Raw genomic sequence first — 14,012 nt, forward strand, 5'->3', positions numbered from 1 at the left:
AAAAATAAATAAATAAAATAAAGGTACATAAACAACTAAAAATATTTTTTAAAAAGAGCAAATTTGGTTTTGAAAAATGTAGGTTTTATGAGCTATCCAGGTGGGAATTTTGAGATGGTAATTTGGCTATATAAGTTCTAGGAGAGGTCAGAAATGGGTCACAAAAGAAGGGTCAGTCTGAACAGAACCAGACAGGTGTTTGTCAATTAACAAAAGTATTTTCCAGTTATTTACTTCTAAGCAATAGTTGTCTTATTCTTGTTTAACAGGTCTGATTGGATGCCACAGGAAATCAGTCTTTTGGCATGTTATCGGAATGGGCACCACCCCTGAAGTGCACTCAATATTCCTTGAAGGTCACACATTTCTTGTGAGGAACCATCGCCAGGCCTCCCTAGAGATATCTTCAGTAACTTTCCTTACTGCTCAGACAGTCTTGATGGACCTTGGACAATTTCTGTTATTTTGTCATATCTCTTCCCACCAACATGGTAATATCTTGGAACTTAAAAATGAATATTGTGAATATCCAGTTCTACTTTCAATGGGATTTACTGGGCAGTGTATAGGAATATAGTATGTTACAGAAAGTGCCATTATAGAGTTTGGATTATGTTAGACCTCAACTAAAATCCCCTAGTTGCTAGTATCCAAGTCAGTATTTTACCTTGAGAATAAGATGGTTTGAGTATTAGTAGTATATTTTTAGTTGAATGTCTGTTATAGAGGAAGAAGGGATAGTTAGGGATGGGTGAGTTGGGGAAAATGAGTGGGACAATATTTCTTTGGTTTCGTGGCCTGATATCATTAACTAGCCTTCAATACTATGGAAAGAGAGACTATAGGTTGTAGGTGAAGAGATGTTTTGTGGGAAATCTAGGCAAATGAGGCACCACATGAGGTTTTTAAGGACTACCTGATGGGAATGTTTTTTTTTTGTTTTTGGGTTTTTTGGTTTTTTTTGGTACCAGGGATTGAACCCAGGGGTGCCTAACACTGAGCCACATCCCCAGTCCCTTTTTATATTTTATTTAGAGACAGGGTCTCACTGAGTTGTTTTAGGACCTTGCTAACTTGCTCAGCTTCTTTTTCTACTCTACTGTCCTTGTTGAGCTTCTGTAACACAATATCAAAACTGGGTAATATATATTTTTTCCTATGTATATAGAGAGGGGGGAAGAAACCCAATTCCCACATTAACAGCATTAGTCTATTCATCAGGGTGGTATTGCATTTCTCACGACTAAAACACTCAGGGTCACTCCATTGAACTGGGCTGTACAAAATAACCACACAGAGACAGAGAAATACCTTTTTCTTTGGGTCCTGTGATGGCTCCTGCGACCTTAGGGGTCCCTGGAAAGAGCGAGTGAGAGAGAGAGAGAAAGAGAGAGAGAGAGAGAGAGAGAGAGAGAATGCATGTGTTGAACCCTTTTATTGAGGAGAAGCCATTCAAATCAGGCAAGGGGTCAGGTTTTAGGGGGTTCAATGTAGCTTTATGATGTCTGCTGTCAGCAGATTGGCTGACATGTAGGAAGGTCACACCCAAAGGCAGGCAAAGCAAGAAAAGGGGACACACAAAGGGAGTTTCCATGGAACATTCTATCCCAAACAGAGCAAAAGGGTAGGATTATAAAACAATAGGTGAGTGTAGCTCAACCCCAGGGGTGTGCCTACTCAGAAGACTGGCCCTTGCTATCAGAGGATGGGGGAGACTGAGTCCTGACTCATTGCACTACTGTGCCAGACTACAGTGATCTTTCAGATCCCCATGGTGCATCAGGATTGGAAAGTGTGGAACTCATTGTGGCTCCTCACATAGTGGAGCCTAAACACTTCTTAAAAGTTCTAACTCCCAATACCATCACCATAGCAATTAATGCCAACATGAGTTCTGGAGGGTACAAATATTCAAACCATACAGAGGGCTGTTGGAGAAAAACGTTGAGGAGGCAATCCTTTGGCCATATCACTCTTATGCTAACCTCTCTCCAGATTCCTTGATTACTGTAGGAAAGATATTTGATCTTGGCTGTGTATCCACCCTTTCCCCTTACTTTCTATGAGTTAACATGTTTATAGTCCTCTATAGTAATTAAGAATAGAAACTTCTTTTTCCTGGCAGTTACATATTTATGGAATTTTAACAAGACATTAGGGAGTAAAAAATGACCAACAAAATGGATTATCTGATATTTCCTGGTTTCTTCCTCTGATCTTTGCTTTGGCCATTTTCCTTTTGCCTGACACTCCTCCATCTATTTCTTGCTCCTTTTTAAAAAGTTGTTAATTTTGTCTGATAAAAAATGTAAATATTTCTCTTTTGGAACTGGTTTTGAGCCTAGGAATTTTTTTTTAAAAAATGGAGACTTCAGGGACTTTATATTTTTCCTGGTAAGCTGTTATTAAATCAATAGTTTATATGGTAAGTCACTGGAGTAAATATGTTCTAGTTAGCTTTTTTCAGTACTGTGACCAAAGATCTGCAAGAACAACTTAGAGGAGGAAACGTTTATTTTGACTCATGGTTTCAGAGGTTCAGTCCATACTCTGCTAACTCCATTGCTCTGCACGTGAGGTGAGGCAGAATACCCTGGCAGAGGGACATAGCAGAAGAAAGGCACTCAGGACATGACAGCAGGAAGCAGAGGGAGAAAGAGAAAGTTCTGCTAACCAGAGACAAAATATAAACCCCAAAGCACATCACCAGTGACCCACCTCCTCCAGCCACACCCCACCTGCCTACAGTCACCATCCTATTAATATATTTCCATGGGCTAATCCTTTATTAGATGACACCTGTCACAATCATTTCTCCTCTGAACATTCTTGCATTGTTCACACAAAAGTTCACACATGAACTTTTGGGGAACACCTCACATCTAAACCATAACAATATAGAAATCATTAGTTGATATGGGGATGTGGAGTTGGACTGCCCTAGGCTTTCAAATACTAAAAATATAGAACAAGGAAATTTAAGGTACTTTCTTTTCATTTAAGGCAAGAGAATCCTATAGGAATCTGACTTTATTTGGTTTGTTTGATTCCAGATGGTATGGAAGCTTACATCAAAGTAGATAGCTGCCCAGAGGAACCTGAACTACGGATGAAAAATACCAAAGAGGAAGAAGAATATGATGAGTATCTTGATTCTGAAATGGATGTGTTCAGGTTTGATGATGCCAATTCTTCTTCCTTGATCCAAATTCGCTCCGTTGCCAAGAAGCATCCTAAAACTTGGATACATTATATTGCTGCTGAGGAGGAGGACTGGGACTATGCCCCATCAGTCCTCACCTCCAATGACACGTAAACACATTTTGACTCTTTCCTACTCAAAATTTGTTTCTCAGTTATTCAAACCAAGAAATCCTGAAGCTATGTTTAAGAGTTAGTACAGGTATAGAATCAAATGGCAAGGGTTAGTGTTAGCTTTCTGGTTGCTATGACTGAACAACTAAGTTAAAAGAAAAAAGGTTTATTTTGGCTTGGTTTCAGAGATTTCAGTTCATGGTTGGTTGCTTGGCCACATCGTTTTTGGCCTATGGTGGCACAGTATATCATGGTAGGAGTGCCTAGTGTAGAAGGCCTGTTTGCCTCATGAAGGCCAGGAAACAAAGAGTAGAAGGGGCCAGGAGTCACAATATCCCTTCAAGGGTACAGCTCCAGTGACCTAAGTTCCTTTCACTAGGCCATACCTTCTAAAGGTTTCACCATTTCCCAATAGTGCTGCAGGCTCCTGTCTAATCTCTTAACATGTGAGCCATTGGGGGACACTTCAGATCCAAATAATAGTAGGTATTAACATATTTGGACACTACTAAGTAGTTAAGTAGTAGACATAGCTAAGTAGTAGAGATGCTTATATTTTTCTCACTCCCATTAAATCACATCACATGTTTAAGAGTTGGATTTTTCCTATTTTTCCTATTTCTATCCCAACCCCTCATATTTTTGTCTCTCATACAGAAGTTATAAAAGTCAATATTTGAATAATGGTCCTCAGCGGATTGGTAGGAAGTACAAAAAAGTCCGATTTGTGGCATACACAGATAAAACGTTTAAGACTCGTGAAACTATTCAGTATGAATCAGGAATCTTGGGACCTTTACTTTATGGGGAAGTTGGAGACACACTATTGGTAAGTTAAGGATAATATTTGGGATTAAGTAAGAAGAAAAAGTATGGAAGATTTTGAATTTATACAACATTCATAATTCAGCCTTGCCTCTAATGGACATGATCTTTTAAAAATAATAAATAATATAATAAATAATAAAATATAATTATATTTTAAATATATCCATATTTATTATTGTTTATGATAATAATAAATATGGATATATTTAAAATATAATTATATAAGTATGTAGAATAAAATTTAATATCACCCATTAAACTCACCACTCCTTTAAACTACTCATGGATTAGATTTTGATACATATCCTTCCTGAACTTTTTTCCTGATTATATACATTACGAGTCAGCAGCCTACACCAATTTAGCTTATGGCCTGATATTTGCAGAGCCTACTAGCTTAGAAGGTAATTTATGTTTTTAAAGGATTACAAAGAGAGGAAGAAGAGGAACAGTGGAGGAAGACAGAGAGACAATGTAAATGTTTACTATCTAGCCTTTCCCAGACAATGGTTGATGACCTCTGATCTAGGGTATTAAGAATGCTTACAAGGCACAGTGGCTCAAACCTGTAATCCCAATGGCTCTGGAGGCTGAGGCAGGAGGATATCAAGTTCAAAGCCTCACCAATTTAGCAAGGCCCTGATCAACTTAGTGAGACTAAGTCTCAAAATAAAAAATGAGGGCTGGGTTATGGCTCAGTGGTAGAGCACTTACCTAACACATGTGAGGTGCTGGGTTAGATCCTTAGCACCACATAAAATAAATAAAATAAAGGTATTGTGTCCACCTACTATATATATATATATATATATATATATATATATATATATATATATACATATATATACACACACACACACACACACACACACACAAATAGAAAGGGCTGGGGACGTGGCTCAGTGGTTAAGTGCCCCTGGGTTCAATCCCCAGTATCAAAAAAATAAAGAAAGAAACAATGCTTGCACTGCAAATAATAATCATGAACATGGTTTAAATAAGTAGTGGTTTATTTTCATTACAAGAAATTTGTAGTTATGAGCTGGGTGTGGTTGCACATGCCTATAATCCCAGAGGCTCGGGAGGCCAAGACAGGAGGATCCTGAGTTTAAAGCCAGCCTCAACAAAAGAAGTGAGGTGCTAACCAACTCAGTGAGACTCTGTATCTAAATAAAACACAAAATAGGGCTGGGGATGGGGCTCAGGGGTCGAGTGCCCCTGCGGTCAATCCCTGGTACCCTCCCACCGAAAAAAAGAATAAATTTTTGACCTTGTGTTAGATAATGGTTTCTTAGATATGACATCAAAAGCAGAAGCAACCGAAGGGGAAAAAAAAAAGCCTTTATAAATAACTTAATCACTATTTAAAATGTGTGTACCTTGAAGGATACCAACAAAAAAGTGAAACAATAACCCACTGAATAGGAGAAAATATTTGCAAATCATATACCTGATCTAATACCCAAAATATATAAAGAACTCTTACAAATAAACAATAAAAATACATGACCCAACTAAAAAATGAGCAAAGGATTTATATAGACATTTCTCCAAAGATAATATACAAGGTAATCAGTGAACACATGCAAAGATGCTGAATACCAGGGAATTGCAAATCTAAACCACAATAAGATGCCACTTCATATCTACTAGGATGACCATGAACAAGAAGACAGACATGGGTTGGTGAGGACATGGATAAACTGCAACACTCATAAATTTCTGGTGGGAATATAAAATAATGAATCCATTAATGAATAATGAAAGTTCAAGATGGAATGACCATGTGACCTACTAATTCTACACCTATAGAATTAGAAATATAACCAATAGAAATGAAAATATAGGTCAATTCAAAGATGTGTATGCAAATGACTATAGCAGCACTCTTCATAACAGCTGCACAGTGAAAATCATTTAAATATTCACCAATTGGCTGGGTTCAGTGGTGTACCCTATAATCCCAGCCATTTGGGAAGCTGAGGCAGGAAGATGGCAAGTTCAAGGCAGCCTCAGCAACTTTGTTAAACCCTCTGCAACTTAGCAAGACCCTGTCTCAAAATAAAAAAGGGCTGGGGATGTAGTTCAGTGGTAAAACACCCCTGGATTCAAACCTCAGTACCCAAACTGAGAAATGTTCACCAGTTGGTGAATGGATAAACAAAAGGTGTTATGTCCATAAAATTGAAATATTATTCAGCAATTAAAAGAAATGAGCTATAATCTGATTTCTTTTCAAATTATATAAATATTTTGCCTTTTAGTAAAAGAGATGACTCACATTCTGCAACATGGATAAGACTCAAAATATTTGGCTTGGCTTTCTTCACACCATAGTGAGACTTCTTTCATGTTGGCTCAGGGTTCCAACTGTGTGTGTTCTAGTAAGCAAGTCATAAGGTTTATCACCTTTTATGACCATCATCAGAAGTAACATAGCACTTCATGACATGATCTATTAGTTGAGATTAGTCAAAGCCCACCCACCTATCATGAAAGAAAAGAAAATATGGTCCATCTCTTCATGGGAAGAATGTCAATGAATTTGGGAGCCATGTTTCAAAGCTTACATAGAGACCGACAGCTTATTTTTCTAGTTCAACAAATATTGGTTGTAAACCTGACCAAGACAATATGAGAAAGGAAAGTTAAAATTAAAATTACAGATCAGTAGCATTATAAACACAGGTTAAAAAAATCCTAAATGAAAATCTGTAAACCCAACACAGTAATGTATATAAAAGATAATACATTATGACAGAATTATCCCGGGAATAATAAGTTAGCTTAATCTAAGAAAATCAAATGGGTAATCCAGCATATTAACACATAAAAGCATAAAAAGGGAAAAGACCATTTGATAATTTCAATAGCTGCAGAAAAAATCATTTGTCAAAATTCAGCACCTATTCATAAATTTAACAACAAATTGGAATTATAAGGGAATTATTGTCCTGGTAAAGATATAAACAATAACAACAAAAACCCACTAAGTATCATTCTTGGTAAAATGCAGAAATCCTCCTATTTAAGATCAGGACAAGAAAGGTAACACATCTATTATACTGGAAATCTTAGCTTGTGTTCTTACAAGAAAGGGAAAGAAAATTTTAATATTTGAAAGGAATAAATAAGAGTGTTAATATGATAAGAAATAGGTGGTTTTAACAACAAACCCCATCAGTATGTATAAATATAATTCACCAAAAAAAATGTGGGGAAAAAAGAAATATGTGTTTTACCAAATGAATGGGCTTTTAAGACGAGTGCAAGTGAAAGTAGATTTTTAAAAAATATATTTAAAAAAAAGTCAATGGACCTTTATTTTATTTATTTTTACATGGTGCTGGGAATTGAACCCAGTGCCTCATACATGCTAGGCAAGCACTCTACCACTGAGCTACAGCCCCAACCCCAAAAGTAGATTTTTTAACCTTCATTATCACACATCTGCAGATGTAGAGGAATAATTAATGTCTCCATGGGTCTTCATCTCTGCTTCCTTCCTCTCTTTTAAAGCTCTTTTAAATCAGATGATACCACTTGCCAGTCCTGCTTGATGCTATAATCAACTGTCCTTCTAGTCAGGTTTGCTCATTCAAAGAACATTTTATCATCTGAATCACTGTCTCCTTCTCTGAACAATGGAAAAGACTGAGAGGAAGCAGTATCCTCATGCAATTAGCATAAGAAGGTGCAGGAAATATTTATTGAAACAATTGGAATCATTTTTAAAGAAATGAAAAGGCACCAGGGTGGTGGTGCATGCCTGTAATCCCAGGGGTATGGAGGCTGAGACAGGAGGATCACAACTTCAAAGCCAGCCTCAGCAATGGGGGGGGGGGGAGAAATGGAAAGGGACCTTCAATGAGAAACATAAGTTGCTATCTAAACAATTTCATGAAAAAAAAAGTTTTTTAATTTTATCTAGGTTCAAATTCTTATAATATGGATAAAGGCAGCTTTTGGTTTTCTGGAGATAGGCCACAGTTTTCTTGTTGACCTTACTTGTCTTAGGGTATCTTATATATCTCATTTTACTTTTCAGATTATATTTAAGAATCAAGCAAGCCGGCCATATAACATCTACCCTCATGGAATCACTGATGTCAGTCCTTTATACTCAGGGAGATTGCCAAAAGGTAATAACAAAAGTACATGAAGTGACTCTTTGATAGCTTATGTAAAACACCCCTAAGGCTTCCTAGAATTGATGTGGTGTAACTTTAGATTGCAACTCTTAAGTGCCCTAAAATCTTAAAGCTGATTGTTCTGATATGAAGGTCATGTTTTTTTCTCTGAGTTTAGTTTTTGGCTTCATTCCAGACTTTTGATATCTAATATTTTAATATTTCTACTTTTAATTTCATTATTTGTTGCTTAAAGATTCATGACATAGGGCTGGGGTTGTGGCTCAGTGGTAGGGCACTTGCCTAGCATGTGTGAGGCACTGGGTTAGATTCTCAGCACCACATATAAATAAATTAATAAAATAAAGGTCCATCAACAACTTTAAAAAATTAAAAAAAAAAGATTCATGACATATCTTTGTCATGGATTACACCTTTTATCAATAAAATGTCCTTGGTTGTCTTTTATGATCCTTAACTTAAATTATTTTTTTCTAATTTTAGTATTGCCACATATGCTTAATTAGTTTATCTTTTCCATGATATTATTTTCCCATATGTTTGTTTATTTCATGTTAGGTCTTGTCCACATAAAAAGCATACATATGGTTTTTATTAGTTTACCCAATCACCATCTATCAATTGGAGATTTTAACCTGGCCATATTGTGTTAGTTTTGATATGCTTGTTGATAGTCTGGTAATTTTATATTTCAATTACAATTACTCATTTTTTAGTAGTTTGAGTAAAATATTTTCTTTTAATGAAATTTATACTATAAATATTCTTTCTAAATTTTAATTTTAATGATTTATTTTATCAAAATCATAGTTGCTTAAGGTTTAAGCTGTTGAAGGGCTGTAAGTTCCACTTCCTAGAGGCATTCATTTTTTTTGAGGGGAGTACTAGGGATTGAACTCAGGGGCACTCAACCACTGAGCCACATGTCCAACACTTTTTGTATTTTATTTAGAGACAGGGTCTCACTGAGTTGCATAGTTTCTCACCATTGCTGAGGCTGGCTTTGAACCCACAATCCTCCTTCCTCAGCCTCCCAAGCCCCTGGGATTACAGACATGCACCACCACTCACAGCTGAAGCATTCATTTTTAATCATTTTTGTTTTAGATTTTTGGTGTTTCATCTCAAAATCTCTAAACATTGCTTATAGTGCTAATTCTCTGTTTTTTGACTTCACAATTATATATTTGCTTGCTTTGTTTAAATATTTATTCTAAAAATTTTAAATCCAAAAACAACATTTGTGTTTTTTAAATAAGTTACTTTTTATACTTATGCTTATTTCTGAACTCTGATTATTCTCTTGTCTATAATTCCAATGGTTTTACTATTAAAAATCAAATAAGTTCTCCTTCCTTATTCCGTACCACAATCAACTGGATAATCAGTTCTGGAATGCCACTCTCTTTAATGTCTTTTATTTCCCTGTGGCCCTTAGAATATTTTTCTTCTTCATATATATTTTTTAAACAAAAGTCTGCTGGACCCATTTTTATTGATAAAAAATTTAGTAAATCTTATACCAGGGGCCATTTTAGTTTCCATTTACTGAGAAATTTCTTACATACATACAGATTTGTAGAACCTTTGCAATAGCAACATGGTTACTATTTAAAGAAAACCTTTAGACAAACTTAAAATATGTATGGAACCAGTTTTAAGCCAAACTATTCAACTTAACATTACTAATATGTGGCTTGTTATATTCTAATTGAGCTATTTCTGGATTTGGTTGTGGGTAGGTGTAAAACATTTGAAGGATTTGCCAATACTGCCAGGAGAAATATTCAAGTATAAATGGACAATAACTGTAGAAGATGGGCCAACTAAATCAGATCCTCGATGCCTGACCCGATATTACTCTAGTTTCATTAATCTGGAGAGAGATCTAGCTTCTGGGCTCATTGGCCCTCTCCTCATCTGCTACAAAGAATCTGTAGATCAAAGAGGAAACCAGGTGAGTGTTATCCTTTCCAAGTTCTGGGTTTAAAACTTAAAAATGGAAGATGCATATGAACTTCCAGATATTTTTTATTCTCTCAATGTATGTCCTCCTGTATCCTGCATAAAATACAGTAGTCTGTTTTATAGTAAAATAAAAGAAATAAACTGGGTTTCACTTAGAATGAAGTGAAAATTTTATTGCTGTGACAAAATACCTGAAAAAATCAACTTAAAGGAAGGAAAAATTTTATTTTGGTTAACTATTTAAAGATTTAAGTCCATAAGTCACTTGGCCCCGTTGCTTAGGCACATGGTGAGGCAAAATGTCACAGTGGGTATATTGTAGCAGAGCAAAGCTGCTCAATTCATGGAAGTCAAGAAGGAGAGAGAGAGAGAGAGAGAGAGAGAGAGAGAGAGAGAGAGAGAGAGAGAGAGAGAGAGAGAGAGAGAAATGTGCACAAGAAAGAGACCCAGGGACAAGATATACTTTTCTAGGTCATGCCTCCAGACCTACTTCTTACAAGTAGATCCCATCTACTGCCACTTCCATCACCTCCTGTAATCCATTGAAATTATTAATCCATCAAATGGATTAATGCATTGATGGGGTCAGAGCCCTCATAATTCAGTTACTTCCCAAAAGCTCTACCTCAGAACACTGCTGTATTGGAGACCAAACCTTCAGCACATGAGCCTTTGGGGGACATTCCAGATCCAAACTATAACAAGACTCAATTGTCTTGGACTAACTCATAAATTTGGTTCATTATATAAGTTGTTCTGAAAAATTGATTTGTTTAAATAGAAAACTTAGATATTAGTGTTGTTTGTTGTTCTTGTAGTTCACCTTATCTTATTCTGTTTTTCTATTTTTACTTTTTTATAGATTGGTAGCCTTGTGGAAAGTAGTTGCTAAATGCATGTTTAAAGAGTTAAATCCTCTAATCAGAACATGGAGAGAATGAAACTACAGACTATACCAAAAAATCAGCCAGCATATGGCCTTAAAGCCAGAAAAACTAAATTTAGTGGATCCAGTCACCCTCTTGCCTAAACATATATTCACTGCTTGTAACACCCATCCCCATTCCCAGGTCCTGGTACATGCCATAACAGTGACCCTAAGAGGAAATATAATTGAACCAAAAGCTTAGATATGTTATATATGTCATTGCTTCCATCATAGATTTCTAGTGCCTGCCTTACAGTATCAGCAGCATTTCTTTCTCCCTTTCAATACATGTAATTAACAGATGATGTCAGATAAAAGAAATGTCATCCTGTTTTCTGTATTTGATGAGAACCAAAGCTGGTACCTCACCGAGAATATGCAGCGCTTTCTCCCCAATGCAGTAGGAGTACAGCTCCATGATCCAGAATTCCAAGCCTCCAATGTCATGCACAGTGAGTAAAACATCACTTCAGTCCAGTGGGATAAAGGGAAATTGATGATGCCACCAAACTGATGTCCAGATAATGAATGCATTTAAATGCCATCTAAGAGACACATTTAAAAAAAAAGTAATCATATAACACATATTTCAAAAACCCAGTCACCAGTTTTCCTTTCAATGTTTACTTGACTGCCCTCTCCCATTTAGTTTTATTTTATCTCCTTCTATATTAATACCTTTCCATCAACCCTTCCATACCTAGGTCACTAATTTAAAGACACATTTTCTCCATAACAATACTCTCATATACTATATCATTGTATTCATATTCTAGGACTGCTATAATAATTATTACAGAGATGTATTGTCTTACACTTCTGGAGGTCGAAAGTCTGAGATCAAAGTGTTGGCAGGTTTGGTTTCTTTAGGCTCTCTCCTTTCCTTGTAGCATCTTCTATCTGTATCCTCATGTGATCTTCCCTCTCTACCTGTGTGTGTCCTAATCTCTTCATATAAGGTGATTAAGGCTCACTCTAATGATCTTATTTTAACTAACTGCCTATTTAAAGACCTATTTCCAAATACAGTCACATTCTGAGGTACTGGGTTTAGAACTAAACATCTGAATTGGAAAGGACACAACTCAGCCTGTCACATATATACATATGTGTACTGTTTATATATACACACAAATTAAATGGTCAAAAGCATGATAAAATTTCAATCTCTCTATCATTAGGGAAAGGCAAGATAGAATGCCAAAGAAATAGTACTTTATAACTATCAGACTGGCAAAACTACAAGACCATTATTACTAGTGGTTGTATGGGTAAACAGGTATTCTAGTGGATCACTGGTACAGTCTTTTTGAAACAAATGTAGTTGCATCCATTAAAATTAAAAATATATGCCTTTTGAAATTTCAGTTCTGGTTAAGATGGAATAAGCACATGTCACTGTATCTATTTCACTAAATGTGACTAAAAATCCTGAACAAAATGGGCATGGACATTATCTGAGAACCCTGAAATTTTATATAGTGGGTTATACTCTCCTTCCAGTATGTGACTTCTGTCATCTAATGCTATACCCCTTGTCTCCAAGTTTTAGCCCTTTAGCTTTGAGTTGAGCCTCGTTTGTTAAATCCTAACCTTGGTACTTCACATGTGACTGAATTTGGAGATAATATCTTTAAAGATTATTAAGTTAAAATTAAATTATTAGAGTGGGTCCTAATCTAATCTCATTGGCAATCTTGTAAGAAGAGGAGATTTGGACATACAGATATACCAGGGATGTACATGCATAGAGGAAAATCCCTGAGAAGACACAATCCAAAATAAGAAATCCAGAATATTTCTAAACCTCTCATTCCCCATTGCTTTGCAGGTATCAATGGCTATGTTTTTGATAGCTTGCAGTTGTCAGTTTGTTTGCATGAGGTGGCATATTGGTACATTCTAAGTGTTGGAGCACAGACCAACTTCTTATCTGTCTTCTTCTCTGGATATACCTTCAAACACAAAATGGTTTATGAAGACACACTTACTCTATTCCCATTCTCAGGAGAAACTGTCTTCATGTCGATGGAAAACCCAGGTTAGTTATTTATATTCTCCTTTCAACAATAGCTGTGATTACCTCACTTGCCAAGCTCAGGCATAAAAGCAACCTTCTCCTGAGAACTGCCAAGAGATAACATAGAATTTCCTTAATCTTTTATAGAACATACCCTTAGTGACCTAAGGATCTTCCATTAAGCCTCACCTCTTAAAGGTTCAACCATTTTCCAATACTGTGACTTCCTAAGCTTCTAACACATGGGCCTTTGGGGAAAAACTGCATCCAAACTATAGCATATTGCATTATATGTGATTTTAATGCATAGAATGATAGGATAGATACCATTATCCTCATTTTCAAATTTTTAAACTGGAGCTCAGAGAGCTTAAGTGCATTGCTCAAAGTAAATTTTAGAGCTAGGAGTAGAACCCAAGAAGTCTGACTCTAGAAACTATTGTAATATGGCAATAACATTTAACCTATATAAAACCCTTCCTCAAGTCACTGTCAGCGTCAGAGAGTTTTGTGTGACTATTAATAGTCTTCATTATTGTTTGTATTGATTACATTTCTCCAATTTATTCCATTTTTATTTATAGCCCTTTGTGGTCACAAACAGGTATGGCACAATAGCAGCAATGCAAAATCCACTTTTACTACCATCATTGGATTGTTACATGTGTCAAGAATTTAACCCAATGACTTGTGATATAATGGTCTTGACCAATATTTTTTCATTTATCTAAAAATGGAAGAGAACCTCTTAATACAGAATTTACTTCAAACCTGGATTCTGAGTAACCAGAGTCTTATTCTT

General features: G+C 36.0%; 1 protein-coding gene across 4 annotated transcripts in view; it reads left to right on the forward strand.

Annotated features, from left to right (window-relative positions):
• F8 (coagulation factor VIII) overlaps window positions 1–14,012 on the forward strand; it is a 98,411-nt gene that overhangs the window by 25,150 nt on the left and 59,249 nt on the right. For all 4 annotated transcript variants that reach the window (XR_006853386.2, XR_006853387.2, XM_046452409.2 and 1 more), the window contains exons 7-13: window positions 270–491; window positions 3,054–3,312; window positions 3,973–4,144; window positions 8,192–8,285; window positions 10,037–10,251; window positions 11,492–11,642; window positions 13,022–13,231. Coding sequence is in view for 2 of the 4 variants with exons in the window: in XM_046452409.2 (XP_046308365.1) it covers window positions 270–491; window positions 3,054–3,312; window positions 3,973–4,144; window positions 8,192–8,285; window positions 10,037–10,251; window positions 11,492–11,642; window positions 13,022–13,231 (1,323 nt within the window). In the remaining 2 variants the exon portion in view is untranslated. The remainder of the gene's footprint in view (window positions 1–269; window positions 492–3,053; window positions 3,313–3,972; window positions 4,145–8,191; window positions 8,286–10,036; window positions 10,252–11,491; window positions 11,643–13,021; window positions 13,232–14,012) is intronic.

This window comes from Marmota monax, unplaced genomic scaffold (genome assembly GCF_021218885.2).
Source record: "Marmota monax isolate L192 unplaced genomic scaffold, Marmota_monax_Labrador192_F-V1.1 WCK01_AAM20220418_F8-fsc00142, whole genome shotgun sequence".
NCBI lineage: Eukaryota > Metazoa > Chordata > Mammalia > Rodentia > Sciuridae > Marmota > Marmota monax.